Source organism: Arachis hypogaea, chromosome 15 (genome assembly GCF_003086295.3).
Source record: "Arachis hypogaea cultivar Tifrunner chromosome 15, arahy.Tifrunner.gnm2.J5K5, whole genome shotgun sequence".
Classification (NCBI taxonomy): domain Eukaryota; kingdom Viridiplantae; phylum Streptophyta; class Magnoliopsida; order Fabales; family Fabaceae; genus Arachis; species Arachis hypogaea.
Genome location: NC_092050.1, coordinates 148,017,924 through 148,045,306, shown reverse-complemented (window position 1 = coordinate 148,045,306; position 27,383 = coordinate 148,017,924). Strand labels below are relative to the sequence as shown.

The 27,383-nt window shown below is 34.7% G+C and overlaps 1 protein-coding gene across 1 annotated transcript; it reads right to left on the bottom strand.

The window, feature by feature from the left end:
* Positions 1 to 16,698: 16,698 nt before the first annotated feature.
* On the bottom strand, positions 16,699 to 20,459 carry LOC112751197 (indole-3-pyruvate monooxygenase YUCCA2). Its single transcript, XM_025800256.3, has 4 exons — positions 19,528 to 20,459; positions 18,206 to 18,454; positions 17,893 to 18,015; positions 16,699 to 17,459 (listed from the first exon to the last, which is right to left on the bottom strand). The coding sequence occupies exons 1-4, from the start codon at positions 20,242 to 20,244 to the stop codon at positions 17,238 to 17,240; spliced, it is 1,311 nt and encodes a 436-aa protein (XP_025656041.1). The 5' UTR covers positions 20,245 to 20,459; the 3' UTR covers positions 16,699 to 17,237.
* Positions 20,460 to 27,383: the final 6,924 nt, after the last annotated feature.

Genomic DNA, 27,383 nt, shown 5'->3' with positions numbered 1-27,383 from the left:
TTCACATCGCCCTGCCAGAGGAACTCATCAGCGTGACCTCACCTTGGCCATTCGCAAAATGGGGACTCGACCTTCTCGGACCCTTCCCTCAGGGATCGGGACAAGTTAAATTCCTCATAGTAGGGGTAGACTATTTCACAAAATGGATCGAGGCAGAACCCCTAGCTAATGCCACTGCTCAAAGAAGTCGAAAATTCTTATATAGGAACATTGTCACAAGGTTCGGGGTTCCATACTCCATCACCACAGACAATGGCACCCAATTCATAGATGCAGGCTTCAGAAAGTTAGTGGCCAACTTGAACATAAAACACCAGTTCACTTTCGTAGAACATCCCCAAGCCAATGGACAAGCCGAAGCTACTAACAAAGTCATATTGGTTGGGCTAAAACGGAGATTAAAGGACGCAAAAGGAGCCTGGGCTGAAGAGCTCCCACAAGTCCTATGGGCATATCGAACAACGCCACACTCCGCCACAAAAGAATCACCCTTCCGATTAGCATACAGAATGGAGGCAATGATTCCAGTGGAGATTGAAGAAGGGTCACCTAGAGTGATCCACTATAACAAAGAAGCCAACTCCTAATTTCAAAGGGAAGAACTCGACCTACTTCCAGAAGTCTAAGAAAGAGCTCGGATCAGGGAAGAGGCATTAAAACGTCGAATGGATTCGAGATACAATCAAAAGGTAGTGCCGCGAGGTTTTACTGAGAACGACCTCATCCTAATCCGAAATGATATCGGAACAACTCGACCTGGAGAAGGAAAGCTGGCAGCAAACTGGAAAGGACCCTACCGAGTCATAGAAGTACTTGGAAAGGGCTACTACAGACTGTCCGAACTCGATGGGCGAGAGCTTCCTAGGTCATGGCACGCCTGCAACCTAAGAAGGTACTATAGTTAGGGGTGATAAAGGATCTTAGGACAAGGCACACTCTTTTTCCTGAAAAGGTTTTTTAATGAGGTGTCAAACTAATGATCTACAAGTTGCTCGACTTAGAGGGATAAAACCCCAACATGTATATATCTGCATTTTCTCTTGAATAAGTTTTTTAGATTTCCTACAAATTCTCAAGACGCATTAATCTGAAACGCTAAAAATTCATCGCCCGATTATAAAGCTACAGATCGGCAAAAAGTGAAAATTAAATTCACTACACGATCACGATAAAGACCAGCGAAGAGGAAAACCAAATTCATCAAAGGTCAACCAAACGAGGATTAAGCCCAATCCCTACAAAATCGACAAATATGAAAACAGAATAATGCAAGAAGTTATCGAAAGTGATCCATAGAAAGGACCTGAGGTCTTAAATAAATGGATTGCTAAAAATAACTTAAAGACTGACCGACGTAAAAAAGTCGGATCAGTTACAAAACCAAAGTTATAAAAGTAAATCCCTGGAAAGAGGTTTGGCCAGCCCTATAAAAGAGGATTACTATAACTTAGAAGGGCCCGACATGATGAAGTCGGCCCAAAACATAAAAGTTATAAAAGTAATCCTTGAAAGAGACCTGAACAAGGTCCAAGAAAGAGGATTACTAAAATAACTTAGAAGGGCCCGACATGATGAAGTCGGCCCAAAACATAAAAGTTATAAAAATAATCCCTGAAAGAGACCTGAACAAGGTCCAAGAAAGAGGATTACTAAAATAACTTAGAAGGGCCCAACATGATGAAGTCGGCCCAAAACATAAAAGTTATAAAAGTACTCCCTGAAAGAGACCTGAACAAGGTCCAAGAAAGAAGATTACTAAAATAACTTAGAAGATCCCGACATGATGAAGTCAGCCCAAAACATAAAAGTTATAAAAGTAATCCCTGAAAGAGACCTGAACAAGGTCCAAGAAATTGGATTACTAAAATAACTTAGAAGGGCCCGACATGATGAAGTCGGCCCAAAACATAAAGTTATAGAAGTAATCCCTGAAAGAGACCTAAACAAGGTCCAAAAAAGAGGATTACTAAAATAACTTAGAAGGGACTAACATGACGAAATCGGCCTCCCAAAAACCTTAATGTTATACAAGGTAATTCCTAATAGAGACCTGAACGATGTCCAAACAAAACGAGTTACTAGAAATAACTTCAGGCCAAGGCTCAAAGGAAACAAGCCACAAGTATGAAATACAAAGGCAATCCAAAGAGGTCGGACAACAAAGTTCCAACACTCCCAAAACCTATAAAGGTACCAAGACGGGTGCAGACAGATATGTTACGAAAAACACAATTTATAATAATAACAAACTCAAGAGGCTACCAAAATCAGCCCCAAGAGCTTAGAAACTACTTCGTTTTTCAAAATAAAGTTGCTAAAAAAGCAACTAAGAAAGTAGCAAAGTCAGAACCACTATTTACAAAATATAAAGAGTTCAAAAGCCCACAAGCCAGGTTATCCACACAAACATCCAGAAAAATCATTGAGGATCCGAAGGCTTCTTAGCAACATCAACACGGGGTGAAGGAGGACGAGTCTGAAGAGGCACCGCATCCACAGTCCCATCATCCTGGTTCAAGATTTGACAGTCAGGTTCTGACTCGGGATGACCGGCCTCAGCTGAAGGAGCTGAAGAAGTCGGCATAATAGAGGTCTTGGCGGCAGGCATAGGAGGAGGTTCAACATCATCGTCATTAGGGTCGTCAGGGACAATCTTGCCATCCTTTACAACATTGTCCAGGCTGAAGAGAGTAAGGTCAAGCTCGGGTGCAAGAACTTGAACCTGCTCCTTCAGGTTCTCATAAGCAGCATTTACACTGCCTACAAGGTGACCCTGGAGCTCGGCATAATCATCTCGGGCAGACTCCAATTCCTCCCTGAGACACATCATTTCCCTATAGGTAGTGACATAGCTCTCCTTATGCCTTAACGCCGTGTCTTCAGCCAACTTCACAGAAGCCGCCAAGTTAACAGAACTAGCCTTCTCACCCTCTAATTCTTTCTCTAACTTGGTCACCTTCACCTCGAACTCCTCCTTCAAACCCTTCATCCAGTCGAACTCCTGCTTAGCCTCCTCCATAAAGGTTTAGTAGCATGAATGGGAAGATCTTGGATAGTTCGGTACAGGGCAGCTCCCATATGAGCCATCTTGATGCTACTCCGAGTTATAAAATCTAAATGACGAAGGAGAGAAATATCATTCATAGGGAGGGCACCATAAGGACCGATCTGTTGGTCGACAAACCCAACAGCGTCGAAATCAGGCGCATCCAAATTGAAGGGCTCAACAGTCCGAGGTCTTTTGGAAGGAGGAACGGCCGGGGGAGGAGGAATAGCAGCAGAAGACTGCAGAGGATCAACTACACGGACTCGAGGAGTAGGGATCATTCTCCTCGTCCAGGCGAACTCGGCACAGATGGCTTCGGCGGAACCTGAGAGGACCCTTCCCCATCCGCCCTGGCTGAGATGTTCTGAGCTGCAGTTGCCTTTCTCGCCTTCTTGAAAGCCTTCATTGAGTCATTATTCTTGGCCATCTTTGAAAAATGAAAATCAACAGTTTTACAAACCAAAAAAAGACGAAGAAAGCAAAGAAAAAACAAGCAAAATATATCAAGTAAATACCCAATGCAGTTCGGACAAGGGATGGGTCCCCAATGATTTTTTAGTGTCCAGATGAGGAGGTTCCCCCCAAATGTCCTCCAAAACAGTTACAAAAGCCTACTCAATTTCGTCAAGCATTTCCCACTTATAACGGGATACAACTACATTCTGCTGCCAACACAAGGGGAAGGCTAGCTCATCGTTCGCTTCCAGAAAAAAGGGCCGAGCTCCCTCAACTGCTCGGACCTTAAAAAAGTAATTCTTGAAGTCCCTAAAAGACTCGTCATACATGGCAAAAACCTTATGCCCTTGTACAGATCTAAAAGAAACCCACGAGACTTTCTTTTTTGAAGAAATCCCGGGCTTAGTTAAAACAAACAGATAAAGGAAAAGAGTCTGAGAAGGAGTAACGTCCAACTCTTGGCAAAGAAGCTGAAAAATCTTGATAAAACCCCAAGAGTTTGGATGGAGCTGGGATGGAGCTACATTACACGACCACAGTAAATCGGTCTCAAAAGAAGTGAAAGGAAAAGTGATGTTCAACTGGCTGAAAAAATAGTCATAAGCATAAAAGAAAGGGCGCTCCCCCCGGGTCAGAGCAGGGAAGAAAACCCTCTTCTCAGAATCAGGTGCTACCAATTCATAATTCCTTTCCTGATCTCTACTCTTACAGAGGCGGTGATGTTTCCTAAGCTCCAGACAAAACTCAGCATTCACCACAGAAACACACATCAAAACAAGGGAGTCCAACCAATCGGACATCCCCTCAGGAACTTTAGAAGACGTCTCTACAATATTTTTGCGAGAAGACATGGCCAACTAGTCCTACAAACAAGAAAAGAAGATTGGATTACTAAAAAACATCTCGGATGAAATCAAAACAACTCGGCCAACATAATCCAGCGCAGTACAAGCAACAAAAGGAAACCCCAGGACCCACACCAAAGATCCAGGGGCATCCTTTGAAGGTAGTTACAGAACAAGGACTCAGGAAAACCTACAAGACCTACACCTCGATACAGGAAGATAATGACCCCTTTCAACTAGAATGACACTCTGAATAGAAAGCCACGAACCACAGATAAAACCATCATAATAATTACCCTTCAGACCCACAGTCTCAGCTTGGTCAACAAATGAAGTAAACAAATAACAAAACGTATCAAGAAGAAGTCATCAAAGACATAACCTTTTTTAGAGAAATAAAAAAGCATCATTATCTTTTACAAAATTCATCAGCAAAGAAAACTGTCAACATGGCGAAAGACATCAAAGGAGCAATCTTTCGAGAAAGCAAGCAGGTTCATGGAAATTCGCAAAAGAAAAATAAACGGCACGAACCCTAGAGTACAGAAGGGTCATTTCAAAAGCAAGAAACCCCCCCCCCCACAACAGTAAACAAGCAGATGCATGGCGATACAAAAGGTTCAAACTTTCTAAAAGTCAAAAACAGAAACGACATAACGCAAGCGACGAAGAAAGTAAGGAAAAACCAACCTGAAAAAGAGAGAAAACTCTGAAGAAAGCTGAAAGCTGAAGCGACAAGGAGTAGAACCACCTCTCGAGCAAAAAGCGTCTCAGAGAAAAACAAAAATGCAAACTTCAGGTGAAACGGAAAGGAAGAGAGAAAAAAAGGGGGAAGTTACAGAGAAGAAAAAACTATTTTTTCTGAGTGCAAAATTCAAAATGAAGAGGCAAGAGAAACGGGGCATTAAAAAACAATTAACGAGGATATTAAACCCTCGCGCATTCCCAAGACCAGAGCGCTAAGGCAAAGCACGCACTTTTAAGAATAAAGAAAATGTTCCACATTCAAAAGAAGACTCTACAAAGAGGAAATCGACAGATGCTCGAGTTCGTCTTTCACCAGAAAAGGATCAAAGTCCTAAAATCAAGACTCGACCTAAAAAGAAAGACCAAGCTCGAGCAGGGGCACTGTTCATACCCTGGGTCAAGATGTCCGACCCGGGATGATTAGTGACAAAGCGACCGACCTCTTCAGGTCAAACCATCCGACCTCTTCTCAAAGAGCTCGGCCAAATCGACAGGAAAGCCCAAAAAAGGCCCAAAATCGAGGAACACGACCCAAATCCAAAGGCAGCCCAAGCCTATAGAGAGAAGGGCGGTTCCCTTGAAGATAAGCTGACCTCACCCAAAGATAAGATAAGACAAGATAAGATAACTAACTTATCTTATCTAAAAAGGTCACTATCACACCTCTATAAATACACTGGAGCACCCATGTATAACTCATACTCTGATTCTACTAAAAACCTGCTTAATACCCTTGCTAACTTAAGCATCGGAGTCCCTTATAGGTACCCCCCACCCTCCGGTGACGAAGGATCAGCAGTGCAGTTAGTCCCACAAGTCGGACACGACAGCTCCAGCCGCCATCTACCAGCCAGACACGTCACCGCTGACCAGCACAAGAAGATCTCGACCGAGATCGACCTACAGTTTCAGGTAACCATTGGAACAGGGAGCCTCTTTCAATCTCAGCATATCTGTTTCTTTCTCAAAGAAAAATTAAAATTGACTATTACCTTTGCTCACTACTCTAAAGCCTTTAGGTCTACCCCAAATAGCATGCATTACACCTTCCATTGTTCCAACAGAAAATGGTCTTTCTGCAAAGATTCTTTTTGAAATACTCTTCGTACATGCTTGTACTCCTTTCGAGATGTCTTCTTCATCAAGGATAATAATCTCTTCCACTTCGTTCTCCCTCTCATGTCTAGGACGCTCAGGATCAGATCTAATACCATCCATTCTATTTGCTAATAAGAATTCTGATAGTAATGGCCGTGTAGGAATTTGTTTGTGATGTGTTAGATGAAAACCATAAAGGGCACTAAAATCCTAACAGAGCACTAGGGACCTTAATGGTAATAGCCCAATCAGAAGATTATGTTATAAATAGAAATATAATATAATATAATATAATATATGAATATTTATTATATAATTGAAATTTTTAATTTCTCTTTTGATCCTAATTCTAGAGATTTCTATTCTATTCTCTCTCTGATTTCTCTCTAAATCTCTCTGTTTCTTGATACAAATTCGTATCATATACATCAACCAACATTTTTTTTAATTAACTTTTGTTTCTTCCTTTTCATCTTTTCTATTTCTTATTCTTAGCCCTTTTTTTTATCCCTCTATTGATCTCCTATATTTCTCTTTCTCGCCATAACATGGTTCTGCCATCATCCTTTTTCGTTAAAGTCAACATTGTTGTTGCTACTTCATTGATTTTGCTTCTTTGCATTTGCTATTGCTTCATGCTTCTACTTCAATTCTTTTAATTTGTTCTTCATCATTATGTCTCTATTTCTACCTCTACTTCTTCTTCTGTCGTTCTTCCTTCTCCCTTTCTTGATCTATGGATCTGTTTTGGATGTTTTACAGGAAATGCTTTTGAATGTTCTATTTAGTAGAATTTTAATTTTGATTTTTTATTTTGGATGTTAACCTAAATAAATGAATTTGACAGCCTTTTATTCAACTTTTGAATGTTTTTTTAGTAGGTTTTAAATGTTTTTCTACTGTGTAGTTTCGAATGTTTATTTGGATATTATTGAGCTAAAAATAAAATTTTAAATAAATCAACTGATATTAACTAATGAAAAGTTGGTTCTCTAGATGTTCTCGTTTGAATTTTCAGTTCTATATGTGTCGATGATCGAAAATCCACAAGTGGATACTGTGTGTTTCTTGGTTCTAATTTGATCTTTTGGCCTTCAAAGAAGTAAACAGCAGTGGCAAGGTCCAGTACAAAAGCAGAATACATGAGCATGGCTGATTTGGTGGCAAAACTACTCTGGATAAAGAACTTAATGGTTGAGTTGTAATTTTCACTAAAAGAAGCACCACTGATGTATTGTGATAACTTGAGTGTAGTGTTGTTAGCTGCCAATCCAATTCTTCACTCCAAGTCAAAGCATTATGAGATAGATTTACACTTTGTGAAGGATCATGTTAATAGAAAACTGTCAAAGTAAGTCACATTTCAGGGACAGTCCAATTGGCTGACATTCTAACAAAGGCTATACCCGTACCTTTAGAGAGTTTCCTGCACTTTAGAACCAAGTTAGGCATTGCTGAGTTAGAGTATAGAAAAGAGACAGAATAACTAAGAGGACAGAGTAGTGGCAGTAACAGATACAAAATGGTAAGTAAAACTCAGGATGGAGGAGACCAAGCCCCTACAGCAATAGAAGGCTACACAAGTGGTGAACAATGCTAGTTGATTCTAAAGTTAAGATTAGTCTTCTCAAAAGCATATTTATTTTTTTTTAAGCAGAAAGGAGCAGAAAAGAAAGTAGATATGATGATAGGAGTGTTGAACTACTGCTGAGGTTAACTTCTAGAAGCTAGTAGAATTAGTTGTATGTTGAACTTCCATAGGCTTCTAGAATTCACTCTCTCGTGGTAACTATAAAAGAGACCAAACCCTTACTGTATGGTTCAATCCATTGAATATAGAATGCAGATTTAGATTGCAGATCTAAACTTCCCTAACCATTCTTCTCTCCTTCTTTCTTTCATCTTCTTCTAAACTTTCTATTCAAGTTTCGATACCTTTCATGGTATCAAAACTGAAGTACCATAGCTTTCACAAACAGCAGAACAAATATCAAGAACAATGGCGCAGAATTTTGTTGCAACTCCAATATTCATGAAATTGGATGAAAACAATTATCTACAATGAAAAGATCATGCAGAATCAACACTTGAAAGAAATGACATGCTAAATCACCTTACTGGAGATGATATTCCTCAAGTTTTTCTCCCTTACGGGATAATGAATCCAAAGTTTCAGAAATGGAAGCGACAAGATGCTCTTCTGAAGTCTTGGTTGCTAGCTTCTATGTCAAATCCTTTCACTACAAGAATGGTTAGTTGTACACTTACGCATCAGATCTGGAGAAAGTTAAAAGATCATTTTCCTTCTCAAATTAAAGCCAAGGTAATGCAGTTGAAGAATAAATAGGTGCATTAGTTACTGAGTATGTGCTGTCAATAAAAAGTACTATAGATGCATTAGCCTCTGTAGGTCAGTAGATGAAGGAAAGTGACCATGTTAATGCGATTCTACACGGCTTGATTGAAGAGTATGGTAATGTGGTGACTTCAGTCTTAGCAAGATCGCATAGCATAACTGTAGGAGAATTAGAAGCACTACTGTTAGCTCATGAGAGTATGCTAGCAAGATTTAGAAGATTTGAAACTTTTGTGCAAGCGAATGTAGCTCAACATTCACAGTATTCACAAAATCAACAAAGCCAATTTCTTTCTCAAAATTCAGCAGCAAGAGGTAACTTTAGAGGTAATTTTTGTAGAAGATTAGGAAGAATGAGCAAAGGAGGCAGAATGATGCAAGATCTGCAAAGTGGAGGAAGAACAATGTCAGGTCAGTATACTAAGAATAGAGAAATGCAAGAACAGTCTTTCTATGGATACGGAAGAGGACAGTATGGAATAGGAAAAATGCATGATGGAAGGAATTTCGTAAGTGAAAGGTCAAAATATGAGAGGCTACAATGTCAAGTTTGCGACAAGATAGGTCACACAGTGACGTGGCGGAAATTGGCGAGTTAAGAAATTGTTATAAGAGATACGTTGCAAGTACAGCTCTTAACCAACCAAAAATCCACTTATCAATTTAAAAGGGTTGTCACAAAATTAAAATCAAAATACTGGGAGTATGAATCCCAGGTCGTCTCCCAACGAGTTGCAGAAAGGTGTGCTATTTTATTAATCAGATGTTTTTAAAAATGGTTTGAGTCGATAAACAGGAAATTAAATTAGAGAATTTATGTAATCTTAAACAAAAACCTTGACTGGGAGTAGATTAGTTGGAAGCCCTATTCTTGTTGGAGTACTCTCAAAATTAATTGATAATTGAAGGTTGTTCTGCTTAGTTATCCCTTACTAGGTAGAGGAGAGTCAAGCAAGTTGGAAAGTTATTTCTATTCACAAGTTCCAATCCTCTCCCTTGGAAAGGATTAGTTTTAGTGACTAGAGGACAATCCAACAATAAACTCAATTACAATTTTTCTCTTGAGCATTCCAACTCAATGTCCTCCTTTCAATCAACCCCCAATCAAGTTATGGAACTACTCGCTCATTACAAATGTAAACTTCACAACATAAGAAAGGGAAATAAAGAAAGACATGATAAATAATAATCAAAAGATCAATTAAAAATAAAAATAGTTCTTGTATTAATAAATTCTAAAAATAATCCAATAATAATTCTGAATAAATTAAGGACATGGAAGAGTAAGAGATAAGTAAGGAAAACAAACTAGAATAATAAAGGCTTGGCGAAGGTAATAACTCTTCTCAATATCCCAATCCAAGAAAAAGCAATAAAATCAAAATCCTAAGAACTATGAATGTGTTGAGAGAAAACCTAGAGGAGGAGTAAAATCAGATCTAAAAACTAAAACTATATGGAATGAATGTTGTCTTTTGTCTCTCCATGTTCCCCGGCTCTAATCTGCCTTTCTGGGCCAAAAACTGGGTCAAAACAGGGCCCAAAATCACCCCCAACAAATTCTGCAGATTCTGCAGATCGCGCATGCCACGCGATCGCGTCATCCAGGCGTTCACGTGATCCAGCGTTTTGCTTTGCCACGCATGCGCGTCGTCCACACCTTCGTGTCACTTGTGCAGTTTCCAATCCGCGTGGTCGCGTGATCCATGCGTCCACGTCACTACAATTTCCTCTATGTCGTGCGGTCGCGTGAGCCATGCGTCCGCGTCACTTCTCGCTGGTCATCTCCTTAATTTCTTGTGTTCCTTCCATTTTTGCAAGCTTCATTTCTAATCTCCAAGTCATTCATACCCTATAAAGCCTGAAACACTCAACACACAGATCACGGCATCGAATGGAATAAAGGAGAATTAAAATACAAAATTAAAAGTCTCTAGGAAGCAAGTTTTAAACCATAAAGTATTTTTAGGAAGGAATTATAAATGCATGCTTATTTAATGAATAAGTGGGTAAAGATTTGATAAAACCACACAATTAAACACAATGTAAACCATAAAATAATGGTTTATCACACAGCCAAGACTTGCTGGTATAGATATAGTGAGGAACAATATGAAGGAGATTATAGCAATCAAGTCAACCAACCTAAAGCCAACTTCAGCAATATGCTAGCCACACCAGCAACCATTCAAGACCTGAACTGCTATCCTGACTCAGGAGCCACACACCACATGACGCATGATAAATAGAATCTAATGGAGAAAGAGGAATATGTTGGTGATGAACAAGTTGTGATAGGAGATCAGACAGGTTTGCAAATCAATTCAGTTGGTAATTGTGCATTAAATCTGACTTGAGCTCTAGATTATTTGTGCTAAGAAAACTGTTGTTTGTACCTGAAATCATAAAGAATTTGATGAGTGTACATAAATTCTGCTGTGATAACGGAGTTTTTTTTATTTTATACTAATAAGTGTTGCATTAAATTATAGGAAACCAAAGAAATTTTGCTCCAAGAGAAGGTTGATAAAGGCCTCTATAAATTTCTCAAATTCACCACAATACATACACCAGCAACCTATCATACCTCTCTGAACAACAAGACCAATCTTTAAATCTGGCATGCCAGATTAGGACATCCAAGTCAAAATGTTGTGTCAAAAGTCCTAAATGGCTGTAACATTTCTATTTCAGCTAGTAGTCAAATAAATTACCCAACTTGCTGTATAGAAAAGTCATACCAACTTCCTTTTCCCACTTCACAAACAGTACTTTAGTCCTTTAGAACTTGTATATACAGATATATGGGGATCATCACTCATAGCTGATAATAATGAAAATTGGTATTTTGTAAACTTCATTGATGCATTCTCAAAATTTACTTGGATACATCTTATTAAGTCTAGAGCTCAGCTAAAGTCAGTTTTTAATCACTTGCAACAATTGGTTGAATTGCAACTGAATACAAAACTAAAAATACTTCAAAGCGACAATGTAGCTGAATATATTAGTTTGTCAAAGGTCTTGCAGGAAAGAGGAGTTCAACATAGATTTTCTTGTCCTCATGTAAACCAACAAAATGGCTCAACAGAAAGAAAGTACTAGCATGTAGTTAAAATGGGTTTAACACTGCTAGCAGGAGCTTCGATGCCTACAAAGTTCTGAGGTGAGACGTTTACTATAGCAGCAAAGTTGATAAACATGCTACCTACACCTGTACTGAATAGACAGTCACAAAAGAAAAGTTACTGGGAAAGAAACCCCCTTATAAAAGTCTCAAGGTATTTGGATGTTTGTGCTTCCCTCACCAACGATCTTACAACAAACACAAGTTTGATTTCAAGTCCTCTCCTTGTACTTTTATTGGATACAGTACAGCTCACAAAGGATACAAGTGCCTCACTCAGCAAGAAAAAGTCATCATAACTCTTCATGTTGTTTTCTTTGAAGATAGGTTCCCCTTTCAAGAAGTAGGAAAGAAAGTCAACAATGTACATGGATCAGAAGCCTCAAATCCAACAATTTCAGCCATTCCAAAAATTTCAAGAGTTACTGAAGTCATACAGCAACTTTAAGAGCCTCTAATAGCAATTCATGCAGAAGACAACAATCAATCTGAACCCCAATCATCAAGTGTCTCTCCAAGCAGCAACCTTAGAGTTGAAGAAGCAAGTAGAACAGTATCATCTGTCCAACAAAGATCCACAACAATAATCCTAAACTATTCTAGAATTGGAGATTTAATGCAGCAAAAAACAACAGTAGTGACAAATTGAATCAGGACAGAATCAGCTCAACAAAGACCAATAGCAGTGTCAGCAACTCTGATTCCAGTGCCAATCAATGATATAGAAATTGTACTGCCACTCGCTGAATTATAAGCCCCTTATGCAACAAGTAACTCAAACAACTCACATCCAATGATCACTAGAAGTAAAGCTAGTGTGTTCAAGCCAAGAGTCTTTTAAGCAAGTGTAGAACCAAGGAGTGTGCAGCAAGCCCTCAACTCACCACAGTGGAAGGAAGCAACGAACCTAGAGTATGCAGCATTGATGAAAAATAAAACTTGGGAGCTGGTCACTCTCTCTCAAAACAGAGAAGCAATAGGGAACAGATGGGTCTTTAGAATCAAATACAACTCAGATGGGTCCCTACAAAAGTACAAAACAAGACTGGTAGCACAAGATTATGCACAGAGGACTGGCTTTGACTTTACTGAGATATATGGTCCAGTAGTAAAGCCTACTTCAATCAGATTACTCCTATCGATTGCCCTGGCTAGGTCTTAGGTAATCAAATAATTAGATGTCAATAATACATTTCTACATGAGAATTTGGTGGAAGAGGTATACATGAAACAACCTAAAGGGTATGAAATTGGTGATTCCTCATTAGTGTGCAAATTAACAAAGGTCCTTTATGGTTTGAAATAAGCCCCAAGGAAATGGTATTATAGGTTGGCAAATGGGTTGGCTGAAATTGGTTTCCAAACAACAAAGTCAGATGTTTCAGTATTTTTGCGAAGTGTAAGTGGGATAAAGATCTTTGTATTGGTATATGTAGCTGACATTATCATCACTGGTGAGTCTGAACAACATGTAAAAAAAAGTAATCGAGAAGCTGAATGCCAAGTTTTCACTCAAAGATATGGGTGATCTTCACTACTTTCTGAGAGTTCAAGTGGTAAAAACAAGAACTGGAGAGTTGATCCTGTCACAACAGAAGTACATTGGGAAAGTATTAAAGAAAGCTAATATGGCTGGGTACACAAGTTTCCACACACCTCTACCATCCAATGTGAAGCTCTCAGCCTTTGTAGGTTCAAGCTTTGGTGATCCTCAACTCTACAAATTTGTAATTTGGAGTCTACAATACCTAATAGTAACCTGACCAGAAATCTCCTACAGTGTTAATAAATGTCACAATTTGTTCAGGCTCCCTTGGACACTCATTGGATGATGGTAAAAGGGATACTTTGGTACCTCAGTGGGACAAGAAATTATGGCTTCCAATTGAACAAAAATAGCTCGATGCAAGTGACTGCTTACTGTGATTCAGATTAGGCTGGAGATCCTAATGATGGAAAGTCCACAAATGGATACTATGTTCTTTGGTTCTAATTTGATCTCTTGGGCTTCAAGGAAGTAAACAGCAGTGGCAAAGTCCATTACAGAAGCAGAATACAGGAGCATGGCTGATTTGGTGGCAGAACTACTCTGGATAAAGAACTTAATGGTTGAGTTGCAATTTTCACTAAAAGAAGCACCACTAATGTATTGTGATAACTTGGGTGCAGTGCTGTTAGCTGCCAATCCAATTCTTCACTCCAAGTCAAAATATTTTGAAATAGATTTACACTTTATGAGGGATCATGTAAATAGCAAAACTGTCAGAATAAGTCACATTCCAAGGACAGTCCAAGTAGCAGACATTCTAACAAAAGCTATACCCTCAGAGAGTTTCCTGCACTTTAGAACCAAGCTAGGCATTGCTGAGTTAGAGTATGGAAAAGAGGCAGAACAGCTAAGAGGACAGAACAGTAGTAGTAGCAGATGCAAAGTGGTGAGTAAAACTCAGGATAGTGGAGACTAAGCCTTTACAGCAATAGAAGACTACACAGGTGGTGAACAAAGTTAGTTGATTTTGAAGTTAAGATCAGTCCTCTTAAAAGCATATTGATTTGTTTATTTAAGCAAAAAAGAGCAGAAAAGAAAGTAAAGATGATGATAGGAGTGTTGAACTACTGTTGAGTCAGCTAGAGGAAGTTAGTTTTGTGCTTTCAGCTTTAGCCTTCTGTTTGAAGAAGTCGGTTAGGAATCAGTTAGATGTTAACTTCTAGAAGCTAGTAGAATTAGTTGTATATTGAGCTTCCATAGGCTTCTAGAACTCACTTTCTCGTGATAACTATAAAAGGGATCAAACCCTTACGGTATGGTTCAATCCATTGAATACAGAATACAGATTCAGTTTGCAGATCTAAATTTTCCTAACCACTCTTCTCTTCTTCTTCCTTTCATCTTTTTATTCAAGCTCTGGTACTTTTCACTCTCAAGTTATAGTAATCATCTTTTATGATTAATTTTAAAATGGTTTAATTTCTCTATAGTTATAACAAATTTGTACTTACTACTTAGATCTCTATATTTTTTTTCTTTCGATTGGGTTTTTATATTTTTTTTATTGGATCTCTATACTACTTTTAATTTTGTAATTAGGTCATTGCTAGTATAAAAAATGTCAGAATTAATAGAATATTTCTCCACAAATTAAAAAATACCCATGATTAAGAATCTAATAATTAAATCTTTAATCACATATATCTTTAGAAAAATATTTTATTAATTTTAACGTTTTTATATAAAAAATCTATTATAAAATAAAAAATAATATATAAATCTAATTAAAAATAATAAAAAATTTAATTATAAATTTAATAAAATTATAAAAATCAAACATAGCAATTAAAACCTTTTAAAATTTACCCGCACATGTATAATTTTTGGACACCGAATTCATTTTTCAATTTCTTTTGGATAATAATAGCACTAGAATTTAATTTTTAAAATTTGATACGTACCATTTAAATTTTTACCACTCAATTACTTATGGTGACGTCTTCAATCTTAATTCGTCATTCATTAAGTTTTTAAAATTGGACGTATATAAATGAAAAGGAGGCTCCATAAAGACATGTAAAACGTCTTTTTTTAAAGACACTTATATGACGTATTATTATTGGACGTATTAATGAATTGGTTATTTTTTAATTTTTTAATAAATTAAAATAAAACTATTTTTTTATAATAATAAACCCAATTGTTATCAGATCCGGTCGAACCCATCAATTTACATAACACACTGGATCATAATTTTTTTTTTAAACAAAAATCAGGGATATATTTACCTTTTTATCAAAAAATTTAAACATGATTCGGTTTAAATTGTATAAATCGATCGGATCAAATCGGATCTAATAATTATAATGCAGATAATTGGGTTTATTATTGTTGTTATAATAAACTGATTTTGTTTTGATTTATTAAAAAATAAATTATTAACCGATTTAATAAAGATGTCCAATAATATCATGACATATGTAAATGTCTTTAAAAAAAAGATATTTTTAGTGTCTTTATCGAAGTAATCTCCTATAAGTAATCATATTTTTAATTAACGAATACTAAGATGAATAAGTATGAATGTCGTTCTCGGTAGAAATAAGGTATAATTATTCGATTAATTTTTATAATTTTATCAATTTATAATTAGACTTTTATAATTTTTTAATTAAATCTTTATATTATTTTTAATATTATAATTAGATTTTATTAGTATAAAAAATTTTAGAATTAATAGAATATTACTCTACAAATTGAAGATATTCACAATTAAAAATCTAACTAAATATTTTATTATATATTTTTAAAAAAAAATATTTCGTTAATTTTAATATTTTTTTATATAGAAAAGATCTCATTACAAAACTAAAAATAATATAAGCATCTAATTATAAAAAATATAAAAATTTAATTATAAATTTAATAAATTATAGAGATGAACAAAATAATTAAATTTAAAAATAAGTATAGATCCTACTATATTGAATACTAGCATATCATTTTATTAATAAATAAATAAAGTATTATTTACTTAAATATATATTCTATAAGCATGCAATAATTTCTTCAAAATACATCTTTCTATCCAAGTCAGCCAAATTTTGAGCAAGAGTAAATGTGGTCCGAGTTATTGATGAAGATGGAAATGGCCTGGCGGCAAATGAAAATAAAGATCAAAGTATAACTCAATTTACATGTAAAACATATATATATATATATATATATATATATATATATATATATATATATATATATATTAAAAAAAAACAGAAAACAAAAAGAAAGGTAACCTGCATTAAGTAGTATAGATAACCAGAGGGCCACTTTCATCTTCATGGCAATTGGGGCCTTTTCATAGTCGAATGGACTTTTTCTTTTAATGCTTTTTGTATTGTATTTTTCTCTTTTTCATAATGCCTTTTCCAACGTTTTCTATCAGAATATAAGATTTTTCCATGGTCCCCCAACTCCAACTTAATACTATATACTATATTTATATTTATAAAAACAAAGCATGTATGAAATTATCCCTGATCAATAATCACTAATATATATTAATTGATTGATACATTACATAATAATAATAACTCTTATGCACTAAGCTCGCATGGAATAATAAAATTTTCATTATAGGCATATCACTCGTCACAACTAAGAAACCTAATATTTTAAAAAAATTAGCATCAGCTCCGATTTTTTCTCCAAAAAAATCCATCTAGCTAACTAGCTAATTAACTCAACTAGTTAATATATAATGTACACGATATACAAATCTGTACTAAGATGATGATCGCAAGCACCTAATCAATTAATTAATTAATTTCAACCCCCAAAACCAAACCAAAAAATAGACATAAAACATTTTTTTTTTCCTTTTTCCATTTGTCCTTTTTCTGAAGCTCCTTAGTTGTCTTATTTTTGCGCATTCTATTTTGCTAGCTAGTACATACAAAGCAATGTACCAAATATCCCTTCTTCTTTTTTCATTTTTTCCTTCTAACCCTAAATAAAACTTTTTGAATTTTTCTTTTTATTTTTTGGGGTATCTTAGCTTGTATCTCACATCATGATCATGATGATGCAAGTGGAGAAGTGAAGTCCAATAGATGATGCGTGGCATCACAAGCTTTCCAGCTATGTTCAATATCCTCAGCAATTCTCTTTGCATCAATAGATGCTCCAAGCAACCCACGCTTTGTGAAACCAACGGCATACAATCCATTCTCTCCTTTCCACCCATTTGGGAATGCTTTCCTTGGCAATCCATCTTTCTCACTGAACATTTCACTTCCCTAAATCATCATCACCAAATTATTAGTCAATTATACAAGAATTTAATTCTTATATATATATACATTCACAATATAAAATTCTAATAGAGTATTTTTCAAAAAAGTGATATTTCTACGATGATATTTTCACGTAAATGTTACATTATGAATCGTGAGATGGTTCAGTCAAACATATTAATTTATTTAATCATTCACAATATAATCTTCACATAAAGATATCAATCATTAAAATATTCAATTTTTTTTTTAAAATATGACAGTATATAATTTAATATCTGTTTTTATTCCTTTTTTTACCCTAACAATTCATACAAATTATTAAACCCTAATTGTTTCTATTTTTAATTTGATCAACAATATGATGTTATTGTAGCACTATATATACTATGTCAAAGTTAGGAGCGAAAATGTATATGATTAAAGGAAGCACTACCTTTAACCAAGAGGGTACATTGCTTTTGTAACCAGTTGCAAAAATGATGGCATCAAAGTTCTCAACTTTCCCATCAACAAACTCCACTGAATGCTGTGCTAGTCGTTTAATTCCCCGGCAAACCTATATACAGAATTGGACAAATAAATATGTGTAATATTGTTGGAAATAATGCAACAGAAGAAAAAAATGTTTTTTCTTTCTAAAAAAATTAGAGGATATATAGATTGTAGTTGATTAAGACAAGGAAACAGAATATATGAACAAGTCTTTTATTATTATTGGAAAAACAATAATGGGGAGAGAATCTGACCTTAATTTTGCCACTTTTGATGTGAGCCAATGTGCCAACATCCAAAACTGGTGTTTTACCATTCAAATTCTTGAGCTCTAAGGGTCCAAGCTTAGGACGATTAAGTCCAAATTGGGAAGTGTCTCCAAGCATAAGATGTGACATTAGAAGCAAAAACTGATCCACAATATGTATAGGGAACCACTTCAGCAACCACATGGATAAACCAAACGTTGATTTCCCTAACATTTGTTGTGGCAAAATGTGCACCTGCATCATCAATACAAACATAAACAAATATACTATTAATATTGTTTAATCGAATTTCAATAGATGTAAAAGTAGTTACCATTGTTGATTAGTGTCTACTCTTACAAAAAAGTCTTAATGTAAAACTGTTATTTGACTGAATCATTTAACAGTTTACAGTATCATTTTTACATGAAAATATTCTCATGGAATTAGCCATATTCTTGATTTAACTATACTAATACATATTAAATAAGGTGGTTAAGTAACTTTTTAGGAAATTGTAGGCACAAGAGTCATGAGAGTAATGTTTTCATGATTCCGGATATTTTCTGCAAGCAGCTACTGACAGCGGTTCTTTGCAGAGAAAAAGATTGATCTCAAACTCGAAGGTCATTATTATTTTTTCAAGCATTTTGGGATGCTGACTTTAATGTTTGCGCATGCAAACAGATTCCAATGAGGTGAGAGAAGAATGACACAAACTCTTTTGACGGTTATATATTCTATAGTTTAAAATAATATAACAGCATGCTGTCTTCACTCAGCAGCTTCCAGTTTTGTCTCCAAAAAAACAAGTGTCTTATATGAATCGGTGAACCAGAATTACACTATCAAATCACACTTCAGATTTAGATATGGAAAAAATATTTATATTATTAGTATTATGAAGATTCTTCATCTTCTCTTGAAGGGAATATAACAATACTAATCATACAGTGACGCGTGTGCAAGCGAAGATAATATCTAAGATGTAGTTGAAAAAAATTTAAGATCAGTAGAATTTTTTTTGTCAATAGTTTAATAATTCAACAACATATTTGTAACTTAAATTTTAAAATATTATTAATTAATTACTGACAAAAAAAATTACTATTATTGACTAGCATTTTTTGTTAAAGTTATTAAAAACTCTAGAGTAAACTTAAGTTTGTGGCCAATAAGTTAACTCAAATGACATAGTCTCTTCATACTCAATTAAAAAATTGCAGTTCGAATCTCCTATCTTTGATAAAAAAAAAAAAAACTCAAGTTTGTGATTCTAGGTATACTTTAATTGAAGAATTGAAATGAATTTTGAAGTGTGTACTCACCGTGTTTCTAACAACAAGGGAAGGCTTTGCATTATGATTGGAAAGATCAAGACAAACCTCCATGCCGGAATTTCCGCATCCAACAACCAAAACATTCTTCCCAGAAAACAAGCTTCCACTCTTGTACAAGCTAGTATGCAAGATTGGCCCTTCAAACTCACCCATCCCATCAATTTGGGGCACAACTTCCTCGGCATTCTCGCCGGTGGCCACAATCAGCCACCGGCAACCATACTCCTCCTCCTCGTCCTCCTCTTTATTGTTCTTGTTAAGCGTGGTCTTGACCCTCCAAAACCCTCCAAAAGTAGCGTCAAAGCGGGCGCTAACGACGGTCCTGCGAAAAAGAGGCCTAATAGCGAAGTTTTCAGCATAGGCCTTGAGGTATGCCAAGAATTGTTGCTTTGTAGGGTAAGAAGGGAAGTTGTTGGGGAATGGCATGAGGGGTAACTGGCAGAACTGCTTGGGAAGATGAAGGCGAAGGCGATCGTAGGTCTTGAGCTGCCACATTGAAGCTAAGCAAGCTTCTCTTTCAAGAATGAGAGTTGGAATTCCTTTGTGTTTAAGGCATGCGGATGCAGCTAGGCCTGAGGGACCAGCACCCACTATAATTGGTCCCGGAACCCATATCGGAGGAGGAGCCACCATCTTGTCCTTCTTTATTTTGTGCTCGTAATAATCATGGATGCTTTTTCCTTCTAGTTCCTTCAAGTACTCCATCAACTCAACAAAGTCAAACACAGATAGATAGAGTAGGATTATGAAACCATGACTATACTCCTCTAATGATCTTCTCCAGATAGCTTTCTCTAGCAAGATAAATAATAAAGGATGGATGGTGTTTGATATGTTGGATATGGAAGCTAGAGAGAATTGAAGTAGTAGTAGTAAGTGATGGATATAATATAAAGTTTGAGGGAATAAATAGTGTTTGATGTGTTATTATTGAGCAAGTGAGTTGGTATATATATGAATTTGGGTGAGTGGTTTCATGAATCATGAGGGCTTAGAAAGCAGGGTTTGGTTATGTGGGGCATATGTAGCTATTTTGTATATCTTGGTAATAACTGACATTAACCAACAACAAACTTTAATTTCATCTCTCCCCCCTTCACCCCCCCAAAAAACACACTTTGAGGGAAGAGAGAGCTATCAAGCAAACATTCCAGCCTATGAAGACAAGTAGCTACTCAGGAATCCTATGGAATCTATTAGTACTTTCAACTAAATGCATATATAATTAGGTAGACATGACATTTATGTAGAAGCTCAGTCAATTCCAAGCTTGTAGTTTCAATTAAATTAGGGTAAAGTTTATTTTTTTATTTTTATAATTTATTGATTTTTTTAAAATATTTTTTATATTTAATTTTGTTCCTAACATTTTTTATTAATTTAATTTTATTTTTAATATTTTTTATTTGTGTCAAAATTATCTTCGTAAATTTTTAATATTATTTTTAACATTTTACATAAAAATATAAAATAAAATAAATGTTTAGGAATAATTTTTTATACAAATAAAAAATATTAGAGATAAAATTAAATATAACTAAATGTTAAGAATATTTTTAAAAAAAATCACAAACAATAAAAACAAAAACTATACTTTCTATTTAAATTATAATTTACTATATATATATATGATAATTAATTTTAAAAATATAATTGTTCATACTTTTTTTTATATTAGTTTAACTGATTGAGAAAATTAAAGTAATTTCAATGCAACTGTATCGTTATAATATAATATTATTATTGTGCTATTTATAATTGCAGTGCATCTTTCTGCTTATCTTATACACTAATAAATTATTATTTTTATTTATAAAAATTTAAAAAATATATATTTATTATAAATAAAAAATTAATTTTATAATCACAAAATATTAATAAATTATAAATTTTGCCTATAAAAATTGAAATAATATTTATAAATCTATTTATGAATGAAATTAATTAATTCTAGTATTTTTAATTTGATAAACAAGAACTATTTGTCATAAATATAAAATTAATTTTATTTATTTATAAATAAATTTATTCATATTTTAAATTTTTAAAGAGTAAAAACGATAATTTATTTACTCTCTTATATATTATATCATATTTTTTGTCTCGTAATTTAAACCAAAATTTTAGGTATTCATGAGTTGATATTTTTATATATAGATGGGGAGTTAATATTTAATTTGGCCCATAAACTTGCATACATGCATCAGTTTAGTTTATAAAATTTTAATTGTTTTTATTTAGTCCGTAAATTTTACAAACGTAATTTATATTAGTTCTTGTGATAATTTTTGATACACAAATATTAATAGAGTGCTAATATAGATAGTTAAATGCAATACTAAAACTTGAAAACAACGTTATTTTAGTTTTAGCGCTCAAATATTTTAAAAACGATATTGAATTACTTGTTTTGAAGAAAAATGTTTTAATAAACACTACTTAATAAGATGTTGTTTTTTATTATTATGTCAAAAAAATAATATTAATTTACAGAATTTAACGTGACACCTAACTGTTCACGTTAACTTTTTATTAATTTTTTGTTAACGTCTGTGCGTTGAAACACACGTGAAAGTGAAGCTGAAGCGGTGGATCTATGGGCATTGAAAAATAGGGTCACAACTAACAATATAAACAGCCTTCAGACATAAATAGTACACGTAGCAATTTAAGTCACTTGAGTGTAGGGGTGGCAAACGGGTTTAAACCCGCTGAGCCAGCCCACGTAATAACTCGCTAAAAAAGGTGGGTCGGGCTGAAAATTTGGGACCGCCGAAAGACAAAAATCCGCCTAACCTGCATCGCTTAAACCGTGGGTTTTGGCGGGGCGGGGCGGACTTCCCCAGCGGGCTGAGGTTTTTTTTTTTTGGATAAAAGGCTGAGCATATTTTAGCCCAGAACCCAATTAACCCACAACCCAGTCACCACAGTCACTCTCACTCGGTCACTCCCTCGGTCCCTCCCACTCAACACAGAGCTTCAGCTTTTCCAGTCTCCAGTCTCTACCCATAGTCACTCACACCTGCAATCTCGAACAGACGTCCTCACCCTTCACGCTCGCACTTCCGTCCTCACCCCTCACGCTCGCACTTCTGAGTTCCGTCCTCACCCCTCACGCTTGCAAAGTCGCAGTCACCGTCGCTCTTTGGTCCTCCTGGGTTCTAGCCACCGCTGCTGCTCCGTCTAGCCGTCGTCACCGTTGGTCTCGGTCCTGGGCTCTTGGGTCCTGTCCTCTCGCTCTCTGGGTATGCTCGTCGGTCCTCTCGTTCTCTGGGTCTGCTCGTCTGTCCTCATCGCCGCTGCTCCTCACCTCCTCTGTCCTGGTCGTCGGCTCGTCACCACTGTCATATCAGATTTCTAGTATGTTAGTTTTCTGGCTTAAGGTTTAAGATCAGATATTTAGGTTTGTTTGTTGTGTTTTGTGTTGTTTGATAATGGTTGAGTTTTGATTAAATCAGATGCAGATTCATATATTATTTGCTATTTTTTGTGTTGTTTGATAATGGTTGAGTTTTGATTAAATCAGAATTGTTGATACTTATTTTATTTAGATTCATATAAACTACAGATTCATATAAACAATTAACATTTGCTTTTATTTCAGAAAATATGAATTCTGAAACTGTGAGTAACCTTGTTACTGTTGGAGCTGATTCTGAGGCTGCTCCGGTCGAGGTTTGTGAACCTAGTTTGAAAAAGGCCAGACCAGCAACATCCGATGTTTAGAATTTTTTGAGAAAGCTCGGTCCAGATAAGGATGGAGTAGAACGTTCTGAGTGTAAAGGATGCAAGAAGGTGTTTAAAGCTGGAGGTAAGCGATATGGCACTTCTACTCTAAAATGACATCTTAATATTTGTACTCAAATTAAGCATGAAGATATTGGTCAGACTATAGCAGAATTGCAACTTAAAATGGGTTCACTTAAGATTGATTCAGGAGTGGCTAGAGATATGTTTGCTTCTTATGTAGTTGCTGGGGATAAGCCATTCAATATGGTTGATGATAGGAGATTTAGAAATTGGGTGAAATATATAAGTCTAACTTTAAAACTTCCTACTAAGAATACGGTTAAGTCTGATATAGTAAAAGTTCACAAGAGAGAAGCTGCGAAACTTAAAAAAATTTTAGTTTCCATTCCAAATATAATTTGCTTAACATCTAATCTTTGGACGTCCAGTACCAATGAGGGGTATATAAGTTTGACTGCACATTTTGTTGATAAGAACTGAAAATTACAGAGTAAAATTCTCAATTTTTGTCATATGCCTTAGAGCTGGAAGTGAGTCAAGCCAGCTCATGAGCTAGCTCGAGCTCGACTCATTAATAGCTCAATAAACTAAGCTCGTGAGCTAGTGAGCCAAGTTTGAGTTTGGAATTGAGCTCATAAATTAAATGAGGCAAGCTTGAGTTTGGATAAACTCAGCTCATTAGCTCGTGAGCTGACTCGATTATATATATATATGATCTTAATTATTTAAAATTTTATATTTATTTTTTACATATAATTTTGATGTAGGACATAAATAAAAAATTTATAATTTATTGATAGATAACAATATATAAAATTGATCTTTTTAAATATTTTTAAAAAAATATAAGTTATAATTTATTGACATAAAATTATAGATTATGTATTTATATTTCTATTATTTGAGCTAGCTCGTGAGCTTTCGGTGAGTCGAGCTTGAGCTTAAGAAATAGGCTCGATTGTTAATGAGTCGAGCCGTGAGCCAAGCTCAAATTTTTTGAGCCGAGCTTGAGCTTGGTCTAGCTCGGCTCAGCTCGGCTCACTTCCAGCCCTAATATGCCTCCTCCTCACACGGGATTTGAGTTGTCTTCAAAAATCTTTATGCTTTTGAATGAGTGGAAAATTGATAAAAAGATTTTTTTTTCATTATTTTGGATAATGCTTCTTCTAATGATACTTGTGTTGATCACTTAAAGAATACTTTGGATGTGCATGGTTCATTGTTATGTGGTGGTAAATTCTTTCATGTTCATTGCTCTACTCATATTTTAAATCTTATTGTCCAAGATGGAATGAAAATATGTGGTGATGCAGTGAATAAGATTAGAGATTGTATTAAGTATATAAGAAAATCTGAAAGTTGAATGGTTAAGTTTAAAGAATGTTTTCAAGATGTTGAAGGACTTGAGTATACAGCTGCATTATGTTTAGATGTTCCTACTAGGTGGAATTCACTTTATGCAATGCTTGCAAGTGCTATTCCATATAAGAAAGTTTTTGAAATGTATAAAGTAAAAGAAGATAGATTTAGGGAGTATTGTCCTTCATCAGATGAGTGAAAAAGAACTGAAAAGATATATAATTTCTTGTTATCATTTTACGAAACTACCAAGTTGATATCTGTAACTTCTTACCCAACATCCAACTTGTATTTTTTACAAGTTTGGCAAATTCAGCATATTTTGATGAATAGTTTGAAGAATGATGAAGTGCTTATAAAGAATATGGGAGAACAAATGATGATTAAGTTCAAGAAATATTGGGAGGAATACAGTGTTATTCTTGCATTTGGGACAGTTCTTGATCCTAGATTTAAACTCAACACTTTGACTCATTGCTATAATGAGATTGATCCTATTAGTGCTAAAGACAAAGTAGAGCATGTGAAGAATAAGTTATACAAGATCTTTGAGGTTTATGACCACAATTCCTCTACAACTGTAGAGAGTTCTTCCCAAATTTCAAGTAATGTTTCTCAAGCAACATCTTCTGCAATTGGAACTCAGCTTATTAAAATTGTTGGTGTAAGTATTTTTATCTTATATTCACTCTATTTGGTTATATGTATTTTTTATTGTTCATATTTTTTAAGTCATATATTGTTTGTAATGCAAAGAATTTGATGTCCCATAATCAAGAAGTTAAAGTAAAAAGTGGAAAGAACCAACTTGATATTTATTTGAGTGAGGCAACATTATTTCGCAAGGATACAATTATAGATATTTTGCAATGGTAGAAAAATAACCATCATCATTTTTCAACACTATATCACTAATGACACGAAATTTGTTGAGCATTCCTATTACTACCATGGCTTTAGAATCTGCATTTAGCATGGGTTCTCATGTTTTGAATAAGTATAGAAGTCGTTTATTGCCAGATAATGTTGAAGCTGTGATTTGCACTCGAAATTGGATACGTGGATATGATGATTATGGTATAATTATATTTATGACATACATACTTGAGTGATTTTGAACATTATTATGTACTATTGTCTAATATATTTATTTACTTTTTTTCTAGAGGAAGATTTAGATGAGGAAGATATTGCAAAAGGAGAAGGCTATTCTTTAGGAGTTAGTTCCAATGATGTTATTGACTTACATGAAGATGAAGATGAAAATTAAGTGTTTCGAATTATGTTTATTTTGCTTTGGAGACTATTTATAATTATCTTTTTGGATTTTGAATTATATTTATTTTGCCTATGAGACTATTTATATTTAATATTTGTTTTTATATTGATTTAAACAGAAGATATACCCTTACAAATATTATTAAAAAAAAAAAGCTTAGACAAGCTTAGCCTGCCAGCCCGCCAGCCCGTCATTAGGCGGGGAGGGCTAGAATTTCGGGACCGCCTCAATAGGAGGGGTGAGGCAGGCCAATCCGTCAGAGGGCAGGTATCCGGCGGAACAGGGCAGGGCGGGACGGGGCGAACTTTCCCGTTTGCCACCCCTACTTGAGTACCAATAGTAATATTTTATTTAATTTACGGTGAACGAGGTTTGATTTATTTTTAAATTTTAGTTAAGATTGGATTAATTCTAGAAGAGAACTATAACATTATTATATCAAATAAGTATATATACAAAAATTCATGTAAAACTAAATTTCAAATTAAAATACACTTATTTATTTCAAAACTAAATATGAAAAAAATCGATAATTAATCTAAACCTTGACTCTCAATAAAAAAAGTAAAAAAGATATAAAAAAAAATAGAGGTAAAAAAACATTAAAAAAAAAAAAGAAAGCAACAAATTAAACATACAAGAACATACAACCCATACATAACATATATATAGAGAACGGGACGGAGGTTCTAGCAAAGAGGTGGGATGGCAAAGAATTAATAAGTTTTGTAAAGCGTCACAATCACATATAAAATGAGTACAATAACACTATTTCTGTCATTTCTAATTCACTTTAATTTGTACCTACACTTAAAGTTACAACTTTGCTTTAGTTTCATCTAGGGTAGGTCATGCCATATATATAGATATTCTTTCTAAAACTAGCCTTTATTTACACTATTTATTGAGCATGAGTGACACCAAAAATATTAAAATAGCAATTATTGGTTAACAAACTCTTTAATGTTGTTAAAAGTTTTTGTTATTCAATTTCTACCTTTCCTAAATTTTCTTAAATTCTATTAGGGTAACGAACTTAAAGATTTACAATTGAATCAGTTAAATTTTATATGAAGACATATAATTTAATTTTAATGTACTGATAATGTCAAATATAAAATTACGTAACGTTATATCAATAAAAATAATTATTTTTTATATTAACTATGTGAATAGTCATCCAAAAAACAAATATAATTAAACGACTGAGTAAAACGTTTTTACGCTGTTAATACATCAAATTAAACTATATATATTGTTAATTTTTTATTAATAAAATCTTAGTTATTTACCAAATCATATTATTTTATCATAAAGCAATGTTACTCTATTGCATGAGAGGATTCACCCATCTCTTCTTCTCTGTGTTAGTTTTGGTACACAATTGATCATGACTAATACAACTTCTGAATTATTTTCACATAAGAAGCTTCTAGATATTATTCAAACATGCACT

What these genes read in the sequence shown, in the direction of transcription:
- LOC112751197 (XM_025800256.3), bottom strand. Translation starts at nt 20,244, where the DNA reads ATGGAGTACTTGAAGGAACTAGAAGGAAAAAGCATCCATGATTATTAC. An exon ending in CCCTTGTTGTTAGAAACACG is followed by an intron (nt 18,455 to 19,527) that starts GTGAGTACACAC and finishes TTGATGATGCAG; the next exon opens with GTGCACATTTTGCCACAACA. An exon ending in ATGTACCCTCTTGGTTAAAG is followed by an intron (nt 17,460 to 17,892) that starts GTAGTGCTTCCT and finishes ATGATGATTTAG; the next exon opens with GGAAGTGAAATGTTCAGTGA.